At 45.5% G+C, this 15,759-nt stretch overlaps 1 protein-coding gene across 1 annotated transcript; it reads right to left on the reverse strand.

The window, feature by feature from the left end:
* Positions 1-5,482: 5,482 nt before the first annotated feature.
* Positions 5,483-13,083, reverse strand: LOC135824992 (uncharacterized). Its single transcript, XM_065337730.1, has 3 exons — positions 12,786-13,083; positions 12,106-12,555; positions 5,483-8,086 (listed from the first exon to the last, which is right to left on the reverse strand). The coding sequence occupies exons 2-3, from the start codon at positions 12,484-12,486 to the stop codon at positions 7,070-7,072; spliced, it is 1,398 nt and encodes a 465-aa protein (XP_065193802.1). The 5' UTR covers positions 12,487-12,555; positions 12,786-13,083; the 3' UTR covers positions 5,483-7,069.
* Between the last annotated feature and the right edge of the window lie 2,676 nt (positions 13,084-15,759).

The raw sequence follows: 15,759 nt of genomic DNA on the forward strand, positions 1-15,759 counted from the left end.
CTACTTTGGTTGAAAAGGTTTGTCTTTAAAGGATACAACCACGCCGACTATTTAGGAAAGGCACTTCCAGCACTTGGCAGGTATGCGCATGCATTACAGTATTCAATTTCAAATGCAACTTGAAAGCGAAATAACTGAAACCAAAATTCACAAATCATTCACACAGCACATTGGCACTCACCTGACATAGACCCTTGAATGTGTACTCATTGTGTAGCAGCTCCCTCAAGCGTCTACTAACTCCACACAGCTGAAAGATGTCCGGAATTGAAAGCAAAGGTTACAAAGTTGAGGACCATACGTCAAATGGAACATTGCCAAGTCCTGACTCGCCTGATTCTAACACCCTTGACTGTTGATCTTCAGATTCATTAACCAAACCCGCGGCTCCTTCGTCTAGCGACAGTTCTTCTTGCATGACGTCATCATCCCGAACAGTAAGGTCAACAGGAACAGTCCCTGGCAAAGGACAATCATGCTCACTGCTGGTGGTGATATGTTGTGGAAGAACTACCGCTGATGCTTCGTCATGGGAATGGTCAGATTGTTGATTGGAATCCATTGGCAATGTATGTATGTATGAAAGTTTTCGATCTCTATCCTGGAGACAGGCGCAACCAGCCAACACGCATTGGAAAACAAATACAGACACCGACACGCACACGCTCGTGCACACAGACACACACACGCGACATGGCCTAGAGTGTCACATCGATCGCTTTGTCTAGGGCTATCCTCATTCCAGATTCTCTCCACATATACTCAGAAAGTGTGATGAACAATAACAGTTCGTTATCAGGAAACCCTGAGGACGTTTATCCTAGCTTGCTGAAATATCCCTCCTTATCTTGCGCAGAGGAAAAGAAATTAGAACTGATGGTATTGGACAGGCACAAAATTCCCCAGGAGTAAAAATCTCTCCTCGCCGTCTGATGTGCAAAACTCAACTGGTCGCCTGTAAGCTTCAGATCTCTGACTTATACACAAGAGAGATTGGAAACTTTGTCCCAACTCTGACTTTCACGTATTACTACGATCATTCGGCAACTGATAGATCCAAAACGGGCAGCCAGTAATAAGTAATGAGATTAGTACTAGTGACATGAGCATACGCATTTACACCCGGGACATACCATCTGTTGCCCAGCAAGCTGAGTCCATCCAGTTCGCAGATGACATCGCACTGACCTGCAGTCGCCCAACACAACAGGAACTGACCGCCACTCTCTCCAGAGCAGTGACATGCATTGCTGACTGGCTGAAGCAGCGAGGTTTGATCCTTAATGCATCAAAATTCAGGCATTGGTAGTACCGGCTGGGAAGCTAGAAGCGCAACCTGAACTGGACGTATGGTGTCATGCGACTAAGCTGCCATCTGTCTCTTCTGCTCGCTACCTCGGAGTTCACATTGACAGCGCCATGTCTTGGAACACCCAGATGGATAGGTGCGTTGCCCGCCTCACCAAGAAAGTCGGTGTGCTGTGGCGGATGCGCCGCTGCCTCAGCATGCAAAGCCGCATCCAGTACTTCAAGTCGGTGATCATGCCTGATTTCTCATATGGCTCCAATGCCTTCTCAGCATCGCTGGCGGGTAAGCACCTGGACCGTCTCCAAGTTCTGCAGAATCGTGCGGCTCGAGCTGTGTACGGATGCTCGCCGCGCACCTCTGCCAGAAACCTGCTAGTCCAACTCGGCGCCTACCGTGTCCGGGAGATCTTCATCCAGAAGCTCATCTTCCTGGTTTGGCGCTGCCGCTACTCCCGTGCTAGCCCCACACTGCAAGTGCTGTTGCTACCAACCAGTGGCGCTCCTACTCGGCTGCAATTATCTATGGGTCTAAGACCACCGCCAACCCGCACTGAGCTGGGTAAGGGTTGTCTCGCGTTCCAAGGAGCTAGGCTCTGGAATGCGTTGCCCAGCGAGGTGCGGGCCATACCGCACCCGGCCCAATTTCGCACTGCTGCTGTTCCACACAGCATGAACCCTTGAGGTCAGACGGATCACTATCGCCATATTTTCATTATATGCCTGCCTGTTGGCCTGCCTGCCCGTCTCTCTCCCTGTTCTCTGACAACTTGCTTGTTAATTCGTGCGGTTGTTTTCAGACGTAAAGCCCTGCTGTAGAGGTCTCAGCCCTCATTTGTTAGTCTCTCTCTCTCTCTGTCTCTCTCTCGCTCTCGGATCTCTCTCTCTCTCTCTCTCTCTCTCTCTCTCTCTCTCTCTCTCTCTCACTCTCTCTCTCTCTCTCTCTCTCTCTGTTTTTGGTGGACATAAATATCTCTGGCGTTGATTGCTTTCTTGCTTCGACTTCTGCCGCGCCTTTGTTCTCGTACTCCCCTTTATGTACAAGTGTTGTGCAGACCCTCCCTTAATATAGTCTGTCTCATTTTGTGCTGAGATGTTTTGATGCATAGTGATTATGACGCTCATCATTCGCTCCCTTGTCACTGGACAGTTCTGTCCGTTTGGTTTTAGCGAATTCAAATAAAGAAAACAACAACATAAAGAAAACAACGCATCTCTTGAGCTTGTAAGTGTGGAACCTGTGTGACGTAAGCCAGGGTCCTACGCTAGCTATTGGATCGGTCTCAGTAGGAAGTGAAAACCTGTCAGGCTGCTTGTACTAGTCACGTTGCCTACGCGGAGAAGCTACTAGTAGTAATTGATAAAAAATACAAAACATGAGACAACTGCGTGAACTGTGCGTGTGTTACTTCTACATGTAAACTCACCAAGATACTGTGTAAGGAGGTTGCGTATGGCTGGCACCTACTTGTGCAAGGCACTTCGAAGTGCATTGTACAATGTACTGCTGTGGATGAAATCCTGCAGGGGATGACCGTGGCGGGTGCACTTGAACTCAAGTTGAAGTCTTTAGCTTAGCGCCTAGAATCTACGTGCACTGCATCATAAGATCTACCCGCTGAAAAGTGGACTCGGCCCAGGTTCAATGAGTGTCACCCGTTTTCTAAGCATTTGTCGACTAGATAGTTTCCGAAAGACTCACCGCGGGACTCATTGGTACTCACAATGTATTGGGATCACAACACTGTTCTGTGACAATCGTTGATCCAGCGGTCTACTGCCGTACGAAACCTAGTTGGCCTTTCTTTTCTGTACAATCACGAGTGTTCGCCTATACTCCGACTTCTTCACCGTCCCGTACCATTGAGGACCATTTGAGGACAACCTAATTCACAACGTGGCTCTTTCATATCACTCCACGGCTTTCAAAGCTCTCCTCACTTATTCTTCAATAATATTACGTAATTTTCACCGTGGCCGGCCATCGTTCTCAGAGCTAGTAGTAGTGCCGTAATCGAATACTTCATGAAAGTTCTGCACTTTTGGCCCGTTCAAAGAGTTCAAGTGACTCACACTATACATGTACGAAGGGGTTCAGAAAGTTTCTGGCCCGACACAAAAAAGCAAAATTGTGGAAAGATCACTGTTTCCGAACACATTTTTGTCTCCACCTTCTCATAATGTCAACAAACCACATTATTGTAAAGGTATGTACAAGTACTTCGAAGTACATGTATACGAACACGTACATGTATGTACATGTATGTATGGTAGAAGTCTACCTGGTCTACAGTCCATTCATCGGAAACAGTCCCGCCGGGTGTTGAAAGTCGGATTTGGGCCGATTTGAGAATCAAAAACCCATTTGAAATCTCAAAAATCTGGGTTTTGGATCTGGTTCTCCACACATTTCGGCATGGCATACCTATCCTAATTTTGTGAAACCAGGCTGAATTTCTACTTCCCTGTTCTTGGACTTTTGTGGCCTCAAATGTGGGAAGGAATAATTGTACAGGTCACACAATGCAGAATGTACATCTGTTTTCACGTTATCTGCATCTATATGTAGGAGGCTCCAAAAAATGAGAGTGCCAGTTTCTAATGAATGGACTATAGTATGATATTAATTTATGGTGAAGAAAATGGACCAAGGAACTACAAGATACGCATTAATGTCCACTAACACCACCAGTTACTAATTTCTTTGCAATTAGCTCATGCGATAACATTGCACAAAACTCACCGCCAGTACTGACATTCTACAACTATTGTCAAAATTTAATGGTTTTGCCAGTACATGTATCATCATCGACCTGCATGTACATGTACATGTACATGTATATCGGCCAACGTGCTTCACAGCTGAAATGTTCAACTAGTGCTTGTCTTGGTTGCGCTCACCTTCCCCTCCTACATGTATAAATGTATGTTATCATATAATTTTCGACGTTAGAACCTTCAAAGTTGGAAGGCTATTGGAGTGCGCACCCAAGACGTGCTAGAGCTGATAGCCAGCTATTTTTTTGATATTCGACCAGTCGGCTATTAGCATTTCGTTTTGGTGGGTTAGACAAGGAGATGTAGCCATTTAGGGCGTGAGCCCGCCTTTCGGCACCGGGAATTGCAGCTCGCTCGACTTGATTCTACTGAGGGCAGAGGGCCCTCATCTTGATCTGGTGAGCTGCGTCGTGGGCATTTTGCAGTCAGATGTGCCAGTGCGGGGCTCAAACCCGCGACCTCTCGATTCTCAGGCACCCAATATACTATTGGGAAGCTAGTTTTAGAACGTCAGTACTCTTGGTCACTTTCATGCAATGTTATCCCATGAGCTAAATTCCAAGTACTGGTAGTGTTAGTCAACATTATGTATAGCGTAGCGTGTAGTTCTTTGTTCCTCTACTTTACAGCACATTAATCATTGTCTCTCCATCCGAGTATATGAATATTATATGAGGTGACCATCGGTGTTTGCACTGCGCTTCTACATGTATACTGAGAATCATCAAACAACTTGCATAGGACCCACACGTCTCAGTGCTCTCACGCAAGTTAAAGGGGTACAAACGATTACAGGTACGTCACTAGTACTACAGTACACGTCCGAGATCTCAAAATTACAAGAGATCAGCTCAGTGATGCAAATCGGACGGCGGGAGCAGTTTAGTTGAAACTTATAGAGCATCTAGCTTGGTATTAGATAAGCCTTGTTTTAGTTACCACATGTTGTTGGTTGACAACATGAAACAAGGTGGAGGACATCGTGTTGGGAAACAGTGACCTTTCTATAACCATCCACTGGGCTCTACCAGTCGTGGATGGTTGCAGAAAGGTCACTGTTTCCGACCACAGTGTAATCCACCTTGTTTATTGCTGTCAACCGACAGTAAGCATCTAGCTTGTACCTAGCCGATATCATCAGTTCTAACTTTTGTTCCTCTGACCAAGGTATGACTGGATTTCGGCAGCATGTCAGGATAACCTTCTTTCAGGGTTAACTAAGAATTATTCAATATTTCAGCATTTTATCTGATGAATTTACAGATAGAGAAAATGGAATGAGATAGTCCTGCTTGGCAAAGGTTGAGATAATCCGATCGACATTACTATAATGACACTCTAAACTAAAGTCAACTTGACAGACCAAAATAGAATCAGGTGTCCCATTTAAACGTAGTGTTGAATTCGAAACAGGACGACTGACGACACATTATCCAGACATTACAACGGGAACAGGTAGGTTGGGGGAACGACATTTATTATAGACGACGAGACAAGAGACCATGACGAACGAAACGACTACATTGAAGAGTGAGAAAAGAGAGCAAGAGATCAAGTCTGAACGGCAAGATAAAGGGCCTGGGTAGCTATGGCAAATATGGGCGCGCAAGTAGCTACCCAGGCCAACTGAACAAAAGGAGACAAAAGGTGAGTACGCAAGTGCATGCAGGCCAGCTAGAAAAGGTACGGGAGGAGGTACCTAACATACCACCCCTCCATGAAAAAATCCCGCGTCCTCGCGGAGAGAAAAAAAGAGAGAAAAAGATTTTAAAAATGACTGGAGGAGAAAAAACACACACACACACATATTGCACGCGCGCACGGATCTCACGAAAGTGTTTACTAGAAATGCACTACAGATCATTCCTGTACTACTTATAGTGTGTAATAACTATTGGAGTTTGACGAGGAACGTGAATTACTAGTATTTTGCACGGCTAATACAGCCTACTTACACTTTTGCTAAACATCCAAAAATTAGAGCGTGGCTCACCATGATCGGACCCCTAACTTGGTAATGTTTTACGAACACACGCGCGCGCATACACTACAAAAAAATTCAGGAAAATAAATTTGACGAAGAAGGATACAAAAAAAGAAAGAGAGAAAGGTAGCTGACCTGCATGGCTTGAACGAGACGAGGTGGACATAGACGAGACGAGGTTGGCGTAGGAGAGACGAGGTTGGCGTAGGAGAGACGAGACTGACATGGACGAGACGAGGTTGACATAGACGAGACGAATGGCGGTTGAGGACGGCTGGGCATGGGATGATCTCAGGGTCGTGGGTCGATCAATAATCGGGCGCCAATGTTGAATTCGAAACAGGACGACTGACGACACATTATCCAGACATTACAACGGGAACAGGTAGGTTGGGGGAACGACATTTATTATAGACGACGAGACAAGAGACCAAGACGAACGAAACGACTGCATTGAAGAGTGAGAAAAGAGAGCAAGAGATCAAGTCTGAACGGCAAGATAAAGGGCCTGGGTAGCTATGGCAAATATGGGCGCGCAAGTAGCTACCCAGGCCAACGGAAGAAAAGGAGACAAAAGGTGAGTACGCAAGTGCATGCAGGCCAGCTAGAAAAGGTACGGGAGGAGGTACCTAACAGTAGTAATACAGTTCTTGTGAACAGAAGTATGAGCCATATCTGCAGCGAAGTTTTTAAGTGAAAATAATTAAAAATGCAAAATGTAGTGGAAGCGTCATTTGAGAATAGGTGAGTAGTCGGGTGGAGAGGAAACTATGACGTAATGCTTCCACGGCTTGCACACGTGCTTAGTCGCCTCTCAAAACTTGTATAAGTCTGTAATAACAAAACTCAATTGAGCAAGTCAACAAGATCAAAAGAGATCAAAAGAGTCTGAATCAAAGTTTATCAATATCGACGACACTTCTCAACAAACAGAAATGACTAGGGAAATAATGTGCAGAACTTGTTTGGGCTTTTCCAGCAGGAGGAATAATATTAAAAGTCTTAGACGTGCAAGATCGCATTGGCAACAAGTTCATCGCCATATTGTGTCAAAGCATTCAGGAAATCGACTTTGGTCAATCTTCTCTGCGAATCTGATCCTAGTGATGACTCAAGTATGTAGGTACCCAAGCCACGAAATAGATGGTCACCCTTGGGGCGACTGGACTGTGGCAAACTCAGCCAGAGCGTGATGTACTCAAGACAAGCCGTGAAGTAATCCTCGGCGTCTGATGACTGCAGGTTTCTGGTTATCAGTAGATTAATCACAGAGTGTGTTGTTGCGAGCAGTGTAGTGGCGTCAATCCACAATCGGGAGATAAATATGTAAGCAGTCACCAGGTCACTGTCAGCATAATCGATATCTTGATCATAGAAGGGGTTATGATTCCAAGGAGTAACTAAGCACAAGCTAGGTTTGAGATGACGGATCATGAAAACGTTGTCTAGTATTGAGATCATTTTCGCATCTCGCTTTGCGACGCTGTAAAACCCTTTCGCAATGCACACAAGCCTGCTAGAGCGGTTCGTTGACGACAAGTATTGGACCATCTCTGAACTATCTTTCTCTAAATCCTTGATGATTGCTATTTCGTACTGTTCAATAGAGCTGCACCTCTCAAACGATAACTTCACTAGGTCTTCAAGGCTGTACAAATTACAACCTGGTTCCTCATTGCATGTTTCTGCGATCAACGTCGGTGAAATATTTGGAAGGTAGGTACAAGCTTCTTCCGCCGACAGGCACTGCTGTGGTGCGAGTATCATCAACTGCCCAGTGCTTGTCCAGCTAGGGAATGTATTCACGACGTTCTCAGGCAATGCCAGAGCGAGGCTTGATAATCGCACAATCGACCGCATTTTGTGTTCGAAAACACGATGATCATTGCTGCGGATAACACTGTTCATGAACTCCGTCATGCCGCTACGAATCAGGCTAGCTACCCTGGTGGCGATGTACATGACTTTGGCAATCTGAATGTAGGACATCTCCAAATACGGACTGAGCTGATACCGGTGCTGTATGCATGGGACAGTCGAGCAACAAAAAGACAGTAAAACATGACGTACATGTACATTATGCGATATGCGAATTGACAATTTGGCTGGGTGATCTATAGTAAAACCAAACGATTCCTTAATGGCCACCACACATTTGAAACAATGTCACACTGACAAAAAGCGTGTCAATTACATGTATGAGGAATCATCAATTCTCCTTGTGTTTTTCAACCAGTAGCGCACTTCGTGAGAATATGCGCATTGAAAATCTGGTATGCCGGGGTGTTTACACAATGTAAATGCTTTTAGAAGTTAAACAAACGGCGAGGAGTTTTCTTGGTGTTATTTCCCGAACGTAGGTTTTCTATAATAGGGCAATTTTGTTTCAATGTAAATGTAGTGAAAAAGAGAAGAAAGACATGAAAAGGATTTATGCAGCAACTACCCACCACTGCAACAAAATGATAAACAGTCAGAAAGTGCGATAATCGGTGTCAGTAGCCTGTCAGTTTTGTGCTCCATTATCGAACTTTCTGACTGTTCATCTCCTTCTCATGCGTTTCTTCTCTTTTTCTCATACTAGCTCAGTGTCCGAGTACATGTATATATGTAGTGGTTTTTTGACAGGTTTATATGCATCGTAGAAACTCCATATCCTATGCAAACAGTTAAATTCAGGGAATGTTCTTTTCGTTCATCCACTTTGATCCGACATGTGTTAAAGAACAAGCGGGATTCACAGAAGCTTTTTTTCGATGCAACGCGCGATGCGACGACCGCGAAGCCGGGAATCCCCCAAATCGCACGCATCTTGCAGTTCACGCACCGGGCGCAACTGGGCCACGGCATAATCTGAGCATGGCTGGTAAGAATGCAAAGGTAAAGCAGAAAGGTTCCAGGCTGTCCAAGAGAGTGCTCAATACCCAGAGGCAGAACTTGTTCAAACCACACGAGGACTGAAGAAGTGAACTGCTTTCTGATGAACGCTTTGTGCTGAAACTCAGATTTAAAACAAGTTTTCCGCCGTCCTCTTACTCTTATTGTTAGAATGCAAAAGTACATTGACACTTAAGCTAGATCCATCATTTTTTTAAATCAGCGTTGCTATGACTGTGAGCTAGTGAAACGATTTTGGACTGCAGTTCGTGGTGATGGAGCGTGGGAGCGCGACTCCAGAGGATAATGACCAACGTAAAATTCCTCTTACGCCATGCAATGCGATGGTGAACCTGCTGTGAAAGCAAATCCGAGAAGTTGCGGCTATTTATCTGCTTGTTATTCCGTCGTCGGTTGGTCACATGTTCACGCATTGGCAAGATACGCAGTATGTGGCCTAGCTCGCATTCAAGAAGGATGCTTCTTCCCGCCTGCACCAGATGAATAGGCCCTGGATACAGCCCTAGGGAGACCAGATAAGAGGCTGGCGATGACGATACAGTATGCATGGCTCACAACCTGTACTTCTCACAACTCGTCCTGATGCACAGGACTAGAAGATCTACCACACCCAGACCTAGCCTACTCCTACACTAGGCTACAGGATTGGGTAATGGTGAATCCTTCACCGAAATCCTGGAGCTGTGTATGTGATGCCTAGCAGTAGCTACCTCCCATTATTGCATGAAACTACATTCAGTGACTCTTTTTTCGAGGAATTTGTAATGATGAATGGTCCCGTGTTCAGTATCGGATTTTGGTAGCCTTTGAACTATCCAGGCTTGCGTGCTCCTAGCATGGACTGTGCTGGCAAGCTGCTATTCCTGCGGTACCTGATACGACCCAATGCAGCTGAACGAATAAACATAGATCAAGTCGTCAAGAAGATCAAGGAACCCCTTTCCCTAGCTAAAATGTATCTTCTCTACCTCTACTCTGATGAGTTCCCAACATCATAATGGAGTGAAACAAGGCTTGTCAGGAGCAACTTCTAGCTGTTGTGGAGTGTGACTGGTGCAGTTCTCGTGCTGGTGTCTGCAAGCGTCGTCTGGTCTCGTCTGGTGAAAACGAAAATCGACCGCAATGCATCTTCTGTTGATGGTGCCGACAAACCAGTGCGCAGTGGCCGATGTTCCTTGACTCATCGCCACCAGCGCACTAGGCAACTGGATAAACCTGGATTATATCTAAAGATGAGTGAAATAATGTGAGACCCGCCATCACTGGTTTAACGCCCAACATCAAACAGGAAAAATAATTTGACTGTTTGAGGGATTAGGAGCTGGTCATGCTGGTCAATGTATCTACATTATTGTACACTGCATTTGCCCAACGCTGGAGTCAGCAAGCTATTTCGGCCATTTTAGCTCATCAGAGGAGCTGCGACTCTGAAGTACGATGAAGTAGCGGCCAAGGTACAAAGGAGGCATCACAGACACGAAGATAGCTCGTCTCTCTAGCGCTAACGTGCTCAAACTACGTGAGGTAGCGTGCCATACGCAATGCAGCAGCACTGAAGCAGCCTACGGAGAGTGCCCAACAAGAGGAATGCCGATTAGCCTACTCCCCAATGCTGTACACAGCAAGTTGTTCCAGCCATCTAGGCCTGCCACCCCATTACAGCTACGAAGCACTTTATTAAATGTACACTGTATGAATACAGCAAATCCAAATCCATCATATGCGCTCTGTAGCTGACCTCATCACACCAGCAACATGCACCAACGCGGGATCGCGCTTCTTCATTTCATTGTAAATATAAAACTGTGCTTTAAAATTAATGCTAGCCGTTCATTATTCGCGACTTTCACATATGAGACTTAAGTGGTCAAAACAGCACTGCATGGAGGAAATTTTCATTTTTCAGAATCTGCAAGTTGGACTCATGTTGCTGGTGCGATGTGGTCGACCACAGAGCGCATGTGGTGCAGGTGAAATTTCTTCTTTGATAAACAGGCCGAAATCCGCTACTTACCCTTTGAGTACAATGTACACTGTATGTAAAATTTATATTCTGCTTTTGATTATTCGACGTGTCCTGCCATCAACACTGATGTTGGTCTGTGCCAATACACAAATCTCAAAAATTGAAATATTACCGCATTGACGCAATGGCTGAGTAATCATATTGTCGTGGACATGGAAATCCAGTCGATTGACCTGGGCCGGCGCCCTCAGGCCTCAGTGCGTGCGCATAATACATGCATGTGTGTACTGCTTACCCACGGCTGCATGGCCTGCGCACTGGAGCCGCTAGACGTGCGACTCGATTTCCATGTCCACGACAAACATAATAATAATAGTACAGCAAAAAAACTACGGAACTCTAAAAGTCCCAACAGACCTGTATGCCACAACTGACAACACGCTTGTTGTAAACTGACTCTTTTCTTAAAAAGTGAGTTACGCCTTTTGCGCTGAAAACGGAGAGTCTGTTTATATTCGTCTCAGTTATCCTGATGATTGTAAGCAAAAGGAAAATTTCACTGCACTCACATTTTTTCCTTTAATTCACATTCACTATTCATTCTCGCCATCATACTTTCTCGCTTACAATCACCTGTGCCTGCTCTCACATCTAGCCATGTCTTCAGAAAGCGGTGGACATCACGCAACTGCATTGTAAATAAAAGGGGATTTGTCAACTGACAACCGCTTTATTCAGTTGCTATTCACTCGCGCATGACCTGGATGAAAAACATTTTTTAGTGATGTCGAAAATTATTATAGCCTTATCTTTCATGTAATATTGAATTCATTTTTGCTGTTGTTTTTGGCACTGTCATTATCTCTGTTCCATAAGATATGTAACCTTAGGTTGTTCTCTGTTATGCCATTAGTCACGATATGCCACTGATGAATGTGAAAAGAAATCGGTACGATACACATAACTACTTTGGTAGATATGTTTGTGATAAAGACCGCGCATTTTCAAATATTGTTCATAGCTATATTTTAGAGGATTTATCCACGCGGCCTATTTAGGAAAAAGCACTTTCAGTACTTGGCAGGTATCCGTGTGCGTTATCCAAATGCAACTTGAAATCAGAATAACTAAAACCAAAATTCACAAATCATTCACATCGCACATTGGCACTCACCTGACATAGACCCTTGAATGTGTGCTCATTGTGTAGCAGCTCTCTCAAGCGTCTACTAACCCTACACAACTGAAAGATGTCCGCAATAGCCAGCAAAGGTAATAGAGTGGAGTCCCATACATCAAATAGAATATTGCCAAGTCCTGTCTCCACTGATTCCAACGCCCTTGAATGTTGATCTTCATATTCATTAACAAAACCCGCGGCTCCTTCGTCTAGCGACAGCTCTTCTTGCATGACTTCATCATCCCGAACAGTAAGGCCAACAGGAACAAACCCTGGCAAAGGATAATCATGCTCAATGAGGGCGGTGATATGTTGTGGAAGGGCTACCGCTGATGCTTCGTCATCGGAATGGTCAGATTGCTGATTGGCATCCATTGGCAATGTATGTATGTATGTATGTATGTAATTTTTTCAATCTCTATCCTGGAGACAGCCACAAGCAACCTACACACATTGTCATTGGAGAACAAATACAGACACCGACACGCACACGCTCGCGCACACAGAAACACACGCGACATGGCCTAGAGTGTCACATCAATCGGTTTGTCTAGGGCTATCCTCATTCCAGATTCTATCAGCATATAGTCAGAAAATGTGATGAAGAATAACAATCCGTTATCAGTAATCCCTGAGGACGTTTAACTTGGTTTGCTGAAAACATCCATCCTTACCTTGCTCAGAGGGAAAGAAAATTAGAACTGATGGTATCGGACAGGCACAAAATTCCCCAGGAGTAAACACTTCTTCTCGCCGTCTGATGTGCAAAACTAAACTGGTTGCTTGTAAGTTTCAGATCTCCGACTTGTATCTAAGCACTAGTGACGTGAGTGCACGTATCTCTTGAACTTGTAAGCGTGGAACCGGTGACACGTAAGCCAGGGTCCGACTCTAGCTATTAGATTGGTCTCAGCAGGAAGTGAAAACCTGTCAGCGCTTTCTAGGTTTCGCCTGGTCCCATGGCTCGGATGGTTAGAGCATTCCTCTTTTGAAGTTTACCTTATCCATTGAAATACAAGTAGTTGTCAATTGATTTGATTTCCTTCTTTGGAGTTTGGAAGCGATCGGACCAATTTTTCACTCCATAACTTTGCATGCAAAGATGCAAGTCCATTCTGTCAGCAAGCCACTTTCCAGAATCATACAAGGCCATTTAGGCTTTTCCTCGGCTTTCTGGATAATACTATTTATTGTGTTCCATTTACGAACACAGCTCGTTGAAGCACCTACTTCATCATTATGTACCTTTGTTGCCTATACTGCTGTTGCTTGTCAATGTGCACGTGCACACACATGTACGTGATTGTAGTTCTAGCGAGGATTGAGTACAATGGCAATGTGCATGTACGTGAGTGTAGAGTAATGTACATGTATTACCCCAAAACGTGAGGAGACCACTGCATGTACGGTGCGTGTGTAACTAACTTCTTTTTGTGATTCCTGAGAGGCCTCTTGTACGGGCAAAACATGTATCCTTACCAATAGGCAATATTCTGTACAACGAGTTTGCGTATGGCTGGCACCTATGACGCTATGTACAATGGACATGTCCTCAGTGTTTGAAGTGCGATTACGTACATGTACATCAACTGCACTCTGCAGTCTGTGAAAAAGACTCAACTGCAGTGCATGCTGTGGATGAAATCCTGCTGTGGGGTATGAGTCTGATGACCGGTGCGTGGCCGGTGTACTTGATACTACTACTAGTACTAGCGTGCAGAATCTACGTGCACTGCACTGTATCTACCCGCTGAAACGTGGACACGGTCACGTGCAGTTTCATTGACTCAGCGGAGCCGGCGCAAGCGAAAAGGGACCTCCTTATCCTGCTGCTCTTGTCTTAGTCCATCGGCCAAGTCTCAAAATCGAAAGTGGTGATGCACTGAGCTTCCAACTAAACGCGACCATACCCAGCACGTAGAGAATAATATATCAGAGAACACTATTCCGTTTGTTGGACGTGCCGAATTCAGTCCAGGGCGTCGATACGAAGCGTTCTTCGTCGCCGAGTTTTTTACTGTGCGCTCCATTTGAGAGTGCGCAGAGTTCTGATCGAGAGTTTTTTGAGCAGATTTTCAAATTTTTGAGGCTGTCAGCTGACAGCTGTCAACCCTAAATGGCACTTAGTATGTGACAGGCAATAGGTTTTGGTGCCTCCGTATACCTTCTAATAAGTTCTATCTTTCTTCGTTTCACTTCGCTGCTTCGCCCACCACCTCAGGAGATGACAGCGTACCTGCACTAGTCAGCTCTCGCAAACCCTGTCTCTCTTTCTCCGGCTCCGTCTTAGCGCTCGTCATTCGTGTCCTTCTGCTGGGGCGAGCTTGATACTGTTGTGTCGTAGTTTTTAGGCAATAGTGGCTGTTGTTCGCGTGACGATCAGGATTTATGGAGAAAGACGACGACTCGCCAAGTTCCCATGCAGCTACAGACGGCGTAGCAATTCTTACCGCCAACCCTTCGAGCAACGGAACCGGCCTGAGTTGGAAATCGTGTCTGTGTAATTGTGCCACGATACGGATGAAACACACAGGCTCACATGTGACGAGATGAAGATAATCTCAACAGGCTGACGGAAATCCAATAGGCTCACGCTAACGCTGCAGTTATGGTCGGAGACGCGGAGTTATTTAGTCACTGGTAAATGCTGCATCGAGTGCTGTGTGCTCTAACACAATTGTAAAAATCATGAAAAAGCGAAAAATAATGCAATGGTGGGGCTGAGTGGTGTTCTGTGGAGGAGACGTCGCTGTCTCAGTATTCAACGCCGAACCCTGTATTTCAAGTCTGTGGTCATGCTCGATCATATGTTCCTGTATGGCTCCAGTGCCTTCTCAGCATTGTTGGCGGATAAGCACCTGGATCGTGTCCAAGTACTGCGGCTCTGGTGGCTTGAGGGATGTACGGGTGCTCGCTGTGCACCCGTGCCGGAAATCTGCTAGTGAAGCTTGGTACCTGCTGTGTCCGGGAGATTTTCATCCAGAAGCTGATCTTCCTAGGCTGGAGCTGCTGCTACTCCTGTGCTAGCCCTCAACCTCTGGCGCTCCTACTCGGCTCCAGTGTGGGCCATTAGCCACCCTGCCCGATTTCGCACTGTTGCTATTCCACACCGTCAGCATTTAACTCTGAGGTCAGACCTTGATCCCTCCCACCATTATGCTATCTGTCTGTCTGCCTCTCTCTCACACACAGATGTGCGCGCATACACACAAACACACATGCACACACACACACACATGCACACACAGTGACACAAACATACACATAGCCAACTTCTCTGTGTTTGGTGATCATCGTCTGTTTTCTGATGTGCAAGCTCACCTCTGATGCCGATTACTTTTTTGCTTAGACCTGGTCTGCTATTAGACCAGTCTGCTCTCCCTTCACTCGCTTGTAAATCCTACTTGGAGCAGTAAGGTTGTGTCACTGCTCCTACTGATGTCATTGTTGTGAAAGCAATATCATCGCCATTGGTGGTAATTTTCCACCGTGCATGAATCATTAACAATCATCATCTATGTGTCACGGCCTAACCATCTTCGTAACTCCCCTCATCGTGACTAGTGCTGTACCGTTGAAACCTACTTTGCTTCAGTGTATATTCGCTCCAAAGCTCTTGTTTTGTTGCATATGCAGCATAGTGATATG

Source organism: Sycon ciliatum, chromosome 9 (assembly GCF_964019385.1).
Source record: "Sycon ciliatum chromosome 9, ocSycCili1.1, whole genome shotgun sequence".
NCBI classification, from domain to species: domain Eukaryota; kingdom Metazoa; phylum Porifera; class Calcarea; order Leucosolenida; family Sycettidae; genus Sycon; species Sycon ciliatum.

Bases quoted from the DNA above. Each gene is read 5' to 3' on its own strand.
- LOC135824992 (XM_065337730.1), bottom strand. From the start codon at position 12,486: ATGGATGCCAATCAGCAATCTGACCATTCCGATGACGAAGCATCAGCG. The intron at 8,087-12,105 runs GTGAGTGCCAAT...CCATGCATACAG, and splicing joins CATTCAAGGGTCTATGTCAG to CACCGGTATCAGCTCAGTCC.